At 35.7% G+C, this 14,699-nt stretch overlaps 1 protein-coding gene across 1 annotated transcript in view; it reads right to left on the reverse strand.

The window, feature by feature from the left end:
* Window positions 1-1,896: 1,896 nt before the first annotated feature.
* The window catches only part of BRWD1 (bromodomain and WD repeat domain containing 1), a gene marked incomplete at its 5' end in the record, with an annotated part of 53,020 nt that continues 40,217 nt past the window's right edge, over window positions 1,897-14,699 (reverse strand). The window contains 8 exons of the mRNA XM_010167227.2: window positions 1,897-3,980; window positions 7,813-8,793; window positions 9,280-9,468; window positions 10,642-10,880; window positions 11,713-11,882; window positions 12,163-12,315; window positions 13,517-13,663; window positions 14,282-14,326. Coding sequence (XP_010165529.2) covers window positions 2,836-3,980; window positions 7,813-8,793; window positions 9,280-9,468; window positions 10,642-10,880; window positions 11,713-11,882; window positions 12,163-12,315; window positions 13,517-13,663; window positions 14,282-14,326 — 3,069 coding nt within the window. The remainder of the gene's footprint in view (window positions 3,981-7,812; window positions 8,794-9,279; window positions 9,469-10,641; window positions 10,881-11,712; window positions 11,883-12,162; window positions 12,316-13,516; window positions 13,664-14,281; window positions 14,327-14,699) is intronic.

Below are 14,699 nucleotides of genomic sequence, written 5' to 3' on the forward strand. Positions count from 1 at the left end.
CCTGACCCTTCCCGCGGGCGGGAGACGGGGCAGTGGGGAGACACGCAGGGCCAGCGAGGGCTGAACGCAGCGCAGATGTGCAAAGAAGAGCACAGGGAGGTTACGGGTTTCAGTATCGCTTCACTTTGGTCCGCCTCTACACATACATCAGAAAAGTCTTCAACACTAAAGAATGGGATTCTCTCACCCCCTTCTCCCTCTGCCTCTGCTGCCCGCTCACTCTCCCGGGTTCAGGTCCTGCTTTAAAACCAACAAGCAAACACACACGGTACCCTCCCCCCAAAATCCCCAGCTTACAAATGCATCACATAAAGCTGCTTTAAATAAAGATACTATTTTTACAGGTCTACTAAATCACTTTACTTCCCTGAGTACAGCTAGACCAAATAAAGAATGGTGACCGATTAAAAATACCAGGAAGATAAAAGGAAGCATGCTCATTTAATTAAATAATTATAATAATAATTAAAAAAAAAATCAAACTCAGAGGGTGAAAGAGTGGAAGTGACTTTCCAGTTTAATAATTTCCCCTCCTACTGGCTCTTTGGAACCTGTCTGTATGTATAAAATCAGGAAATACGAAACAGCATTTGCTTTGCTTAGAAAATAAAGAGTTACAGTCCCCAGGCCAATAATTCTTTCTCATATAAATAGAGAAGCCAGAGCCCACCTTGCAGGGATCACCACGAACACAGAGTAGTTACAACATCTGAAAAAAGGGAGATAAAGAAAACCATCTTTTCAAATCTATGCCTGAATTAGCAATACAAACCTACCAGCCCAATTTTAGCTGTTTCAACTTAAGGTTAATAAAAACTCTGACATTCACCGAAGAGCTATTATACCAGTATTTATTCCTATACTGGAGGTGATACTCCATAGAACACTGAGCACAGGCAGCTGCTGAACAATGCATTCAGTTTATGGAGAATATAAAAATACCAGTACTCTCTTTTAACAAAGTTGCCCCTCCAAGGTAAGATACACAAAGCCACCTCAAAGTTTCATCACTAAACACAACTGTGTTCATATTTTAGAAACCAACTTAAAGACTTCAGATAAATACTATCTTGAATTTAAAAAATTTACCATATCTCATTAAAGACAATGCTCTAAAGGAAGTTCCTGGGGCAAGAATGATATAAACTAGGTTATTTTTGGACTTCACATTGAAGTTTTAATGAGGAAAAAAAAAAAAAAAAGTATTTCTCTATACTGAGATAACATTCTAGATACCAAAATGATGTGATGGAGAATACACCTTTTGGCACATAATGTTGGCAGCATAGCTGGAGAAGTGGATCTCACTGACCGCTGGTAGGCGGCAGGTGGGACTCCCTTTCCATGACTTCACTGCCACGTCTATAGGCAGTTCTGGCATTAATGACTGTGATTAAGCAGCTGCAATAACTTTTTATTTTTTAAACCCCAAAACCCTTCCAGATGGTACTACCAGTCCAATCTGCTGGAAAAACTAATTCACAAACTTGCTATTTCAGTTAAAATGAGCTGGGTTAGGGTAAATCTAATATTCTAATGTATCTCCGATTGAACAATGAGATCAGGAATCACTAAGTCTTACTAAGTGTGAGAAAGGGAGTGAGTGAAGCAGAGGGAGGAAACCTATGGTGGAGAGGGGGAAAGGAGCAGCAATCACCATGCACCTGGCGATGGACTGAAGGCAGCAATGGTGGGGCTTCTGCCAGCACAGCTCCAAGGAAGAGCAAAGTAAGAATTTAGAGGGGCTATGCTTTCTTGTAGTTGATACATGGCCAACCGAGAATGTACCTCTTTTTCTTGGAGACCTTTTCTTCTACCTTCTATGCAAAAATTATTTCTTGTCAACAACAGCCAGCTCAAACATTTCGAAAACAGTGGATGTACTGCAGTAATCAGAAACTGGTAAGGTTTAATCAATGTGGAGTCTAACATTAAAGCACTTAAAAGTTTAAATATGGAAGAACAACAGAAATGTAGCAAAAAGGTCTGGAATGTAAGAATCCTGCACCTCAAGCTTTTCACGCATAAAGAAAACAGAACAAGTGTTTTGTTTGTTTTTCTATTTTATAAAGAAAACACACAAAAACCCCTTAGGCCCAAGAGTTCACCTGCATTTCATATTCTTAAGTTTACAGTATAGAAGTCACATTAATGATGATAGTACTACCTGTCAGCATAAACCCTCTCTTTCACCAGCACCAATATGCCTTTTTAATTGGCAAATCTGCTTTTTCACTGGTAACTGGTTCTAACTGCATGTTATCAGTAATGGAAGTACAGAACATTTAACATCTGTACAAGATGTAAAATTATTAGCCTAGTGACTGTTTATTACTCTTTTGATGCAATGCTAGCATTTGCCAGATTCTTATAGTGTACGGTATTATTTATAAGCCTGTTACTATTGTGTATGATTTCATACAGCATTAGAGATGTTTGAAGTCTGTTCCTGAATGTTGTATGACCTAGGTAGTATTCCATTGCAGCACCCATAACAATAATACTCAACATACTGCTATTAACCTGTTGCGCAGTGTTTTAACATTTTTTTTTTTAACTCTTGTTATATGTAATAAAATACCAGTAAAGACAAAAAATTGCCCCTATAATGAGGCACATTTTGGCATCTGTGCTAAATGCTGCTACATGGGCAGGCAAGTGCAAGTCAAAATATGAAAAGGAGAAAGTCATCGTCTAATCACATTCATAACTTTTTCATAGAAAAATATAAATATATTCCCTGAAATGTAGGACAAAGAAGAGCCAGCATCCATCATGAGTTCTAGTGCTATTACCATTAAAAAAAAAAAAGTGGGCTGGCTTTTCCTTTTAAGGTTACGTTTCGCAATCTACATCATCTAAACCTCTGTCATCGTCGTCGTCACAATCATCGTATCTCACAGTCCGTTTACCACCGTTCCGAGTTCTTATCTTAGAACGTCGATTAGCTCTTCTATATTTGGTATATTCCAAATCTTCAGAGTCATTTTCTTGGTTAAGTTTCCTACGTTTCCTTCGCTGGGGTCTTCTGGAAGGCTTAAGTGAGTTGGAATTGGTAATTTCTTTTCTAACAGTTTCCGATTTCCTTTTCCTCTTTCTTGTTTCTGTGGCATCACTACAGACACTGTTACCAGTTCCGGAGTCTGAATCAGAAAAACAATTGAAACTGGCTTTTGAGCTTCCTGCAGTCCCAGGCACTTCCACATTCTCCGTTACTGAGCTTTTTTCATCTTTCTTCCCCACTGTTTTAGATTCTGCCGTTTCTTTGAAGTCATCCAATAACTTTGATCTTTTGAAAGAAGGTCTAGATTTTTTATTTGATACTTCTCTGATATTTTTAGTTTCATGTTTAGCTAAGTCAGAATCTGCCTCTTCAGAGTTGCTCGTATGATGGTTGTGGGCTGAAGCTGACTGACTACAACTTCCCCAGCTTCTCCCATTTTCCATCTTGTGGTTTGTGGAATTCTCTTCTGAAGAGTCATATTCGAAATTCTTAAGAGCTGCAGCACAGACTGTTTTGTGTGCCAGCTTGTGGTTATCATCATTCTGCTTTTGAGTCACTTTTATCTCTGCCTCAGATTCTGTTTTTTCGTTCTCAGACTCACTAATGTATTTTCTTTTAGGAGCAGATGATTCAGACCAAGAAAGTCTTTTTCTGCCAGAAAGCTGTTCTTTCTCATTTTCAGACTTTAAGCAAACATCTATCTCAGAGCTGCCCATCAGTTTCTTCCTGGATGCTGCAGACGCATTGCCATGAAGCTGTCTTCTGTTCTTTCTTACTGTGTGAACACTTTCTGAGCTTGATAATTCTTCCTTTGTATAGCTCATTATCTTAATCTTATTAGCTGCCAAAGTGGCACATCTGCGTGGATTCTTCTTCTCAGTCACATTAGACAGCTTTATGTGTTTCTTGTAGTTGATGATACATGTCCTGCTCCTGAGCACTTTTGCACTTTGTTCAGTCTCCTCCGATGCTGATTCTACAAAATAAATTTTATGAAATAAATTTAAATTGATTCTACAAAATAAATTTATAAGTTCTTTTTAATAACTTACATTCCTGAAATAATTAGTTTATTAAGCACAAACACTACCAGCTTTGATGAAATACACAAAAGTTTGGTTTGGTTTTGGTTTGCTTTTAATTTCAACTGTTATCTGCAATTTACCTTGAGCCTTTACTAAAACTACAACCAGCCAGTCCCAGGCATACTTTTAACTCTCAGGACTGCTCTTTTGTTTTGAGATAATGAAAGGGTTTGAAAATAACATTCTTTAGCATCACTCCAGTATAGCTTAAAAATTACACATTACCTAATTTAGCAAACAAATGTTTTCATATTACTAACACTTCTATCATTAGAAGCTATAATTTTCTTACTGTATGTAATGAACTTCCAAAATTATTACACATTTTAGAACTTTTTATTCTAAAAAAGATATAATAATATTTTACGTGGACACAAGCCCCGGATGGATTTCACAATTCGAGAACTATTTCACATACGCAGAGAACATTTAAACTGTTCAGTTCCTTAGCAACTTAAACAGTAAGATTGCTTCTAACAGTGAAATCTTCCATTCAGTATTTTTAATATAGCACTTACTTCTTAATATTGGATTTTAAAAGAAATATTAAATCTGTGAGTAACGTGAACAATGCTATGAAGATCAATAGTTTAAACTTTTACCTTCTAAATAAAATAAAAATTTAAAGCAGATATTTTTGAAATAAATTTATTCGCACAGACTTGATTAAAAAAACGCCACAAAATTTTGCTATTTTAACAGAAATGTGTTTTGCAAAGTTAGTTTTCCATCTCGTATTTCTTTGTAGCTGTTACTGATTTTATGAGGGAAATGGATAAATGTGCTCCATTAAAGTCCCTACATTGTATTAGCCTATTAATGATCAGTTTTGTTTTAGCTAAAACTCATTACTTTTGATGATTCTCTACCTGTATTGAGATAATGGATAAATCACGGCAGCTGCTGTATATTTGCAGAACCCTAAGCAACTAAATATTTTTTGGAGTAGAAGTTTAGGGAAACAAAGAGGAATTTATAGAGGGCATGCTCTCTCCTCTTCCTTTACAGAGGGATGAAACAAGCTTGTCTCGCTCACTTTGTTTGTCTGAAGTGTTAATGGCCCAATGCCTTCCGAGAATGACAGCCACCCAGATGCGGGAACACTCATGGCCTGAGGCTTAAAACCGAGTCAGATTCAGTTCCTCGCTCCTTCTGCCCAGCTTAACCAGAGCTTAGCACTGCAAGTCAGTTGTACTCTCTTGTTCCCCAATTCCTCACCTGTGAGGTAAGTACAGGGCAACATTTTCCCTAAATTCTGACAAGAATAAATGCAATGAGGATGTATTACAGAAAGTAAAAAAAAAAAAGTTATGGGACACAAATGCAAATGTCCAGCTTGAGTACCAATATTAAAAATATCTTCAGATACTAAATCTGGTCATTATTTTGATGTAAATCCTTTTACGTATGACTCAAGTATATTCCTATTTTGACATTTCCAAAGGATAATTAAATTACTATCTTTTCTAAGTTTCCACAAATTACATGTGAACACTGTTACTGTTACTACTTGTACTGTGTGATTTTATGGCCAAAACATAACACATTTTTGCTGAATATGACATAGTGCTGTATAAAAGGTGAGCCAATTCACAGATTAAAAAAAATGAAGAGCTGAAACTTATACGCTGTCCTCCAATACTATCAAGTAGACATCTACAACAACACATGACTGCTGTTCATAGCTGCTATGAGGTAAGTCTGAACAGGCTGCACCTACTGCCATTCATGAGTATTCTCTCAAGTCAAATCTTTTGAGAGCACTTCAGATCTTTCACAAACTTTTTTTGGGGGAAAAAAAAACAACCAACCAACCACAACAAAAAAACCCACCAAAACCCCAGCCACAGTTACAATTCCTAAGGATTTTTTAGAGGTTCATTGTTGAGGAATGGCTTAAGGATAAGGGTCACAGTTCGACTGAGCAATTGTACGATCAGAGCCTGTTTTAGTAGGCCCTAGTTGACATAAGTTGAGTGGAATTTTCCTCTACATGCAGTTCAGCTGCTACCTGCAGTTTAGCAAGAACAGGCTGGCCTTGCAGGATAAGATGTGATACAACTTTGAAGGAGTAGCGCTTGGCAAGTAGGATGCGCTGATATAGTTTTTACTGACTCTGTGAGAACCGCAAGTAAGAGAACAATGCAAGTCTGTAAACGCAACCTTTAGTATTGTAATCAATCATTTCATGCCTAAATATTATGATGTAACTAATCACCAATCACCTAATGCCTAATAGGCATAACTAACTGTATAAATGAGTATTATCCGGGCTAATAAATCAATTCATGATCTATCACTCCTATTGAGTCGGCCTCATGAGTCCTCCGCCGCTCGCAGTTCATAATCTGGTCTCTGTGATTCAGTGATAGATTTGGAAGGATTACACCAAACACCGACCTCTGAACAGTCTTTCAAATTCGAAGTCAGACCAATCTCCTAACAATCTAAAGACACATAATGTACAGAAATTGTTTTAATAAATCTTAGCATAATAAGAAAAAACAAAAAACAAACAAACAAAAAACAAACAAAAAAAACCCGCAAAGAACTACACTTTTTGAAACAAGCAGAATAGTAAATCTTGCTTCTGCAACTATCTGGAATTTCCACCCTTCAGTTGGCTGTTGTTAACTGCTTTACAGAGATATTCTCATGTAATGTCTTATCAGTATGATAATGTAGTTAGAGCAGTAACCTGTGAAACTAAAGCAAACAAGGAATAGGAGATGTCACCACTGTATCGCTAACAGCACCCCTCCTACCCCACCATCCCCACCCCAAAACCAACCAAACCCCTGTTACGTCAAATCTGGGAAAAGCCAGACACACATCAGAACACTACCAATGCAGCAAAGTGCCTCTCTACCTTAAGGACACTACATAGCACTGACAATAAAATCCAAAAATCAAATCAAGTTACTGGTTCCAGTGTACACCATGGAAGCAAGAATAATTAAAACACCTTTCAATCAAATTAATTTTGAAAGACTATAAATAAAAATAAAGTTACTTCAACTGAAAATAATAGTTCTAAGTCTGCTTATGCACAGAAAATTTCAAAAGAAAATTAAGATAATCTAAGAACTATTACTTTACCCACAATCTCAAGGTAACAGGACTACAAACCTGAGGGTTTTCGTTACTGAAATTCTCAAAAAAAGGAGCAGGCCAAAGAAAGAGAATGCACTGCTCCTTTTGAGATTTGCTGCTACCTGGAGCTTCGTACCATAGAACTTGTTCACAGCACGCCTTAGAATATTGCTTAGTTTTGTGCCAACAACCGGAAAGCCAGTGCTTCTCAAACTTAACTGTCACAACATGCACACACAGCAGTATTACTTCAGAATAGATATTTTAGCATTAGTTACTACACACTGCTAAACAGATAAGCAAGTGCAAGTTAAATACGGAAAGGACAATCATGATTTAATGACAAGTTTTTCATACAGGCCTGAATTGCACAAGAATGTCTAGCATTCCATCAGATTTCTAAATAGTAAGTTTTCACTCAGTGCTGTTTGGTAACTTCCCAGTTCCAAACCTGTCTAGACTTTTAGACACTGTTGTCATCATCATCCCTTATAGTTTTCTTTCTCCCATTTATAGTTATTTTAGAACAAGGAACACTATTACACTTTTTGTACTCCAAATCCTCCCAGTCATTAATCTTATGTTTTCTCCTTCATCTAGTATCAAGAGTTAGAACTTTAAAAATTTTACCTTTTCTAACAATTTTTGTTTTTCCTTTTCTTGTCCTCTTTTTTGTTTTTGAAGAAGTTTCACAGTCATTACTGTTATTGGAATCAGTCTCAGATTCTGTATCAGAAGTGTGATTGAAGCTGGGAGCAGGTCCAGATTTTGAACTCCGTGCAATTCTAGTTGGCACCAAGCTCTCTGAGAGAAAACCTCTCCTATCCTCTTTGTCTTCTGTTTCAGATTCTGCTGTGTCCTCTAAATCACTCAAGACTTTTGCTTTTTTTAAAGGAACAGCAAGCTGCAGACCAGTTGCTTTTCTGCCATTCCATCTATCCAATTCAGAATCCACTTCATCCTCAGAGTTGCTCACTGCAGGCTTAATATGTGCAGATGTTGACTGGTCAGAAACTTTTTGACTGCTCCCGTCCTCTGAATTATGGCTTTTGGAGTCCTCCTCTGATAAGTCTAGGGTGGAACTTTTCATTTTGGGAGATAAAGAATGGACTGTCCCACGTAACTGTTTATGACCATTGCTTTGCCAGCTTTTCTGCTTCATCTGTGTGTCTGTCTCAGAATCTGAAGTTCCATTTTCAGATTCACTAACAAATTTTCTTCGTGCAGCAGATGAACCAGGTTGATAAAGAATTTTCCTCTTGGTAAGCTGCTCTTCTATTTCCTTTTCACTTTCAGACTTTAAGCCTACATCATCCTCAGATCCCTCCAGTAACATTCGTCTGGCTGCAGCTGAGGCATTTCGGTGAGGCAGTTTTCTATTCTTGCATCCAATGCCAATGCTCTCTGAGCTTGAAACCTCTTCCTCCACATCACTCATTAGCCTTAACTTATTAGCAGCCACAGCAGCACTCCTGCGTGGAATTTTTCTATGTCGACCAGTACTATTACTGAGTGACTCAGATGTCGCCACCGAAGTATTTTCAGAGTCACTTCCATATAACCTTTTCCTGACAGTTTTTCTTGTATTCCCATTCTCCTGAAGAAGTGTTCCTGTGAAGGAGAGATTTATATCTTACATATAAAAATAGCAGCTTCTTAAGTCCTATCAAATCTGCAACAGGTTCAACCCACAGACATGACAAATGAAGTATACTCCTAGTAATAGTTATGTGCTTTTATTGCCTGCCAAGGTAAATTATTTAGCTATGTCATAAATTTCAGACACATTCTAGTTTTGTTAAAATTAGAATTTCTTTACAAATTATTGCTTTTACTTTCATTAAGATGAAAATGTTGCAAGACATTTCCCCTCACTAGGATCTTGGTTTCTACCCTCCTCTCATAAATAGTAAAAGAAAATATTTTTGAAAGTGGAGTGCAGTATTTTGAGAGCTTTGTAACTACCACCAATCAAAAAGTTAGTATCTTACATATACAAGAATTTAAAAAATACTAGTTACATTTACTTATATATACACACACACACTTGCGTTATTTGCCATTCACCAGTCCCAATAAAAACTACTCAAATCTTACCCATTTGTTTTCTCTGAGCAGCTCGATTTCTAGTTATCCTACGATTGCTGGTCTTTCTTCTACATACTCCATTGTGTAGTGGAGGTGACAAAAGAGGCACAGAGCTTTCTTTGCTGTCTTCTGAGCTACTTGTAGAGGATGAAGATGAAGAAGTAGATGAAGAATGCAAAGAACCTTCTATTTCACTTTCTGCTAAAAAAAAAAAAAAAGAAAAAATCAATTAGAATATTAGAATTCTAAACATACAGTTAGCTTCGAGTTAAGAGCTACATTTTGCTGATCCAGGAAAATTTCAACATTTCCTCACGATATTATCTTACAGTACACTACCATGTCTTACATGTATGAAACTGATAGCTCTACAAAGTATACCACTCCATATTTGTACAGTGGTCAGTGATAGGAAACTTCTTTAACCTGTATTTAAGTTTCAAGTAAAATAACACAGCTGTTTCCAAATAACAGAATTAAGAGAAAAGCATGTTAAAAACAACACAAAACATACTCTGACAGATCTCTTTTACCAGTACTTGCATTCTTATTCTTTGGAAGAAGCTGAATTTTTGTCAAAGTGAGGTGTAGGGGAAGATGGGAAAGGCAGGAAGGTTTTTATGTCTTGGGGAACTTCTGTCAGTTGCTAATTTTGGATGACAATTTTTATGTAATATGTATGGGTGTATAACCTGTATTTTTATATAGTCCCATTTATCAAATGTATTACATTTTCCTCTCAAATCAGAGACACCATTCACTACAACTACTTTGGTAGAACAGTTGCTTGAACTTAAGAAATTCTATTATTCTATTTGGTAGACTTAAGACTATCAAGTAACCATGTAGTTAGCAGGTCAATTTTCTTTTTTAATTATCAGTCTTACTCAATCCAGCGTTGTTGTGAATCCCCATAAAAAAGCTGCAGGAAAAAACCCAAAAACCCAACATCCACTTGACTGCTAAATGGATATACAATCAAGACAGCTCTGCCTCTAACATGCAGACTATACTATTGATAGATTTCCACTTAGGTGCAAGCTTTTTTATTAACAGAAGTTAAATAAACTTACTGCATTTTATAGGATTTTAAAACAGAAATTTCTATGTTTAGTACATGGATCTTTTTATGACATTCAATAACATAGTGCCCAAAATTCATAAAAATACCCAAAATTCTGTAACATACAAAAACCAAACTGCATAGAAACCTTGTCTAAAAAAAATTCACATTAAAAATACAAACCTCATTTAACAATTTTGAATGCAACTGCAAATTATGAAAATTATAAAGGAAAGAAAACATTAGTGTACAATTCATAGATAAGACCATGATGAAAATCCTCATCTGAAACTGATTCCATTTCTGACCTGATGATAACGCAGAACAATTTGTTAGTGGTGTGGATCTAGCAGCTTTTCCATTTCTTTCAAAGGATGCCAGGCATGCAGAATCGGAGGATTCACCAGAAGAACTGTGGTTGTAATTGCCAGCATTCATTTTATGGCTTGCAACACAGGCGGCTCTGCTTGAGGTAGGCTGAGTAAAAGAATCTTCCTGCTCAGATTCAATTTTTGCCTGAGACTTTAATGGTTTCTGCTTCAAATTTCTGGTGAAAGGGGAAAGAAGTAAAAACAACACAGGTTGGAAAGCTATAAGAAATATGGCAATTATGTATTTATGCATATGCATAAGAGAATTTGAAAATGCAAAAGTAATTCACTGAAATTTTAAGAGAAAAAAGCAAAACATATCAAAGAAATGTATTTTTAGAAATTTTTTTTCATAAAACTCTTATTCCTATCCTTTCACTGCTAGAGAGGAAAAGCTGGACAGTAGCAGAAAGGTATAATAAGTTCTGTTTCATCTATTTACAATGTTTAGCTTTTGTATTTTGTCTTACTTCATCCCATATGCAAATTAAGAATACATTAATTAATCATGTCAACCAGCAGTTGTGTCAAAGCTTATTTTCCTTCAAAAGAGAAAAGGCATATCTAGCTACCAAAAGAATGCTATAGTAAGTGAAAATTTCTATAAATTCCACAGGACTGACTTCCATACGTGATAAAACATGTAATATATGCACCTCTGTAATATTTGTAATACGTACAGCAAGTAAATCTTTGTTTCATTCCTCATCATTTCAGTCAGATAAAATATTGATTTCCTGACTGAAATATTTTTTTTTAAAAAAGAACAAAAGCAAAAAACCAAACCTTTTCTACTCTTCAGTCCCTTCACTGTATCACAGCCATTTTTATACTACAAAACCCCCACTTTTTGTGTGCCTTTCTTACTGCAAGAGAATTAATTATAAAAAGTCTCACTGGAGTTAGCTAACCATTTACTAAACCAGTCTTCTTCATAGACTAAATATGATGGTCAATATGAATATTCATCAGCTGTGATATATCTCTATATCTTCATAAACTGCTTACCGGAGCATTTTGGTAGGATGCTGCACTGAGCTTTGATTATGAAGTCTTCTAGTATACCTCTGGTTTCTTCGTAGTTTTTCATTCTGTTTCTGACCATTTTTGAAATCTGAAACAATTCTTCTTATTTTCTCTTCAAATAGTGCTGACAATCTCAAGGTCATACTATAAATCTAAGTAAGGAAGTGGCTTATATTAAAACCAGAAACTTTCATCCAAGCATATCATTTCTAAAACTAAAAACTGTACAGAAAAGAAACAGAAAAAGCATGGCACACAATCCTACATAATGCCAGGTCAACAAGAAATGAACATATTAAATATTTTTGTCATACTTCTCCCCACCATCTATTCAACTAGCAGCTTTATCAAAAGTAATGATAAACAAACTAATTCCAAAATAATACCTCATTTCATTACGAAAAGCATGAAACCCCCAATATTAACAGTTACCTTTGACTTTTTGTTTGGAGTATAAGATTTTGCATTACTAAATATTAGTCTTATATCTTTGCACAGTTCCATTGGAGTGTCATAATTTCCAGCTTCCAGAGTTTCTTTCACTGTACCAAAGTCCATTGGAGTGTCTATAATATGTCTGTAATCCTAGATAAAACATATGAAAAAAAAAGATTCAAGAAGGTATAAAGGAAAAACAACATTTTTGAATTTTATTTCTATAATTTAAGGGCACCTAAGATGACCACAGATTATCTGAAGCATCAGCTGAAAACAGAAGCACCTACCATAGCAGACGGCAACACTTTTGCTGAGACTAGTTAATTTAAGTCTCCACTACGTTATCCCATACACACTCTTGATCATTTTCAAGGTTGTCTTCAGAATTTCTGAAGGATCATGAGTTGATATAATGTCACACGCTTGCACGTGCAGATTTCCAGTTTCAATTCTCCTGAGTTTCCTCAGTAAAAAACACCCAGTAACAATAACACGCAAGTCAACATTTTTATTGTTAATCAAAATGAGAGATGAGACTACTGTAGACTGTCGTGTAATCCTTTCCCTCGTGCATTTTACTATGAGAAACAAACTGAGCTGGTTTACGAAAAAAAAAAATAAAAATAAAAACTCAAAACACCTCAAACCTTCTCTCCTGCTGATGAGTTTTAGAGAACCTCAAGATGTTTTTAGAACCTGAAGCAAGACCCAAACTCAAGATGTGAAGTCCATAGGAAAACAGCTGCTTGCTTATCAAGATTTGTTTTTTCCTTGAAAGTTCGTTCAGTTTTTAGACAAAAAGAGACCGAGAGTTAGCAAGAATACCATGAACAGCTAAGAGAAAGGGAAGGAACAAATCAAGTGCATAGCTCAGGCTCAGTAGACAGGTTTTGTAGATTGTCCCTCAAGAAACTAGTTTTAATTAAGAACATACAGATTTACCTGAAATTATTTCCCTATAAAGAACAGTAAGAAAGCAAGGAAAAAAAAAAAAAAAAAAAAAAAAGATTGTGAGTGGTTTCAAACCATATTTAAGGTACCAGGATATTTGTAGACACCACTACTACTCTACAATTGCTTTGTGTTTTGCGTCAGTATTTTGATGGATGTGATTTTGATGCAGTAGAGAACACAGCTCATAGTTCTAAGCACAGAGAAAAGCAAATTTCTTGCAATGGTTTGTAACTGAAGCCATAAAGAGAGCAAATAGAACCAAGAGCCATGTGGAGATCTTATTATGGTACCAAATGCTAAAAGAAAAAAAAAAAACAACCAAGTAATATATATATCTCTATATATATCTATATCTATCTATATCTATCTTACAGGGTTAATAAGAACAACTTACAGGATATAGATCCAAATCAACCGGCTGCCTGAAAGGTTCAGAATCTTCACACTGGAAAATCAAATTCACCAGTTCCATACACTGCTTCTTCCAACAGTTTTCATCATAGCCAGTTTTCACATTTTTTCCTTTTTTTAAGCCTCGTACCTTGGAAAAAAAGTTAGAAAAAAGCATTACTAAAATATAGCAAGAAAAATTAAACCTGATAATCTGTCTGGAATTATTTCTGTAGCAGAAAAATGCACTTCCAAATATACTTTTATGAGCAAAAAGGGCACTATACTACTAGCAGATTTTTTCCTAAACTTTATTAATAAACTCTGCCAAATTATACAATTTTCTTTTACTATCTTTCAAGTTTTTTTATACTAACTAACTAAGGCACACAAAATATACCTCCTGATACCAAATTAGTCTCAAAAAGTTTGAATAATATCCCATCACTCAAAATATTTTTTCTCAGCGGAATAATGTTTTTATTTTAGTATCATACAGGTAACTGAAAACTGTCACACTGAACAGCACTGGTATCAAACCTGTAAGTAAAATTTTCCTAGACAACTATACAGAACGAGTAAAGAAGCATTAAAACAGCAAAGACCTATTTAAGCAAAGCTTTTACTTCCTTAAAACCACTGGAAAAATTCAGTTCTATTATTGTTATAAAACCAAGCACCATGCCCACAGAATTTCAATACAGTCTGTTAACCAATTTTTCCTGCCGGGCTTGATTTCGGTATATATGGTGAAGATTAGCCAACTCACTCTTCTTCTTCTATTTGATGTTCTTGGAAGACACTTTTCATCATCCTGCACAAAATAAAATCAATAAATAAAATCTTTAAAGTTATGTACAAAAAAATAGGCGATGAGTGCTCAAAGTGTCATTAGATTTGATACTGTGGTAAAAATAATTTTTATTCTAATTTCTCTCAATAAGACAGAAGATGAGCATATGAAATAATACGACACAGCATTTGAGAGACTTAGAAAGCAAGATCCTAGATACCACCACTGAAGATTCCTGACTCCAACTCTTGCCCTTAATACAAAGGATAAACCACCACCAGAAATCGCAATGAGAAGATACCCATCAGCTTTGAACCTCAATGACTAAAGATTATCAGTAATACAATTCACTGATAACAAATGACATAAAACTTTCAGATTTTTGCTTCTCCTG

The sequence above is a fragment of the Antrostomus carolinensis genome, unplaced genomic scaffold (assembly GCF_000700745.2).
Source record: "Antrostomus carolinensis isolate BGI_N321 unplaced genomic scaffold, ASM70074v2 scaffold19604, whole genome shotgun sequence".
NCBI classification, from domain to species: Eukaryota; Metazoa; Chordata; class Aves; order Caprimulgiformes; family Caprimulgidae; genus Antrostomus; species Antrostomus carolinensis.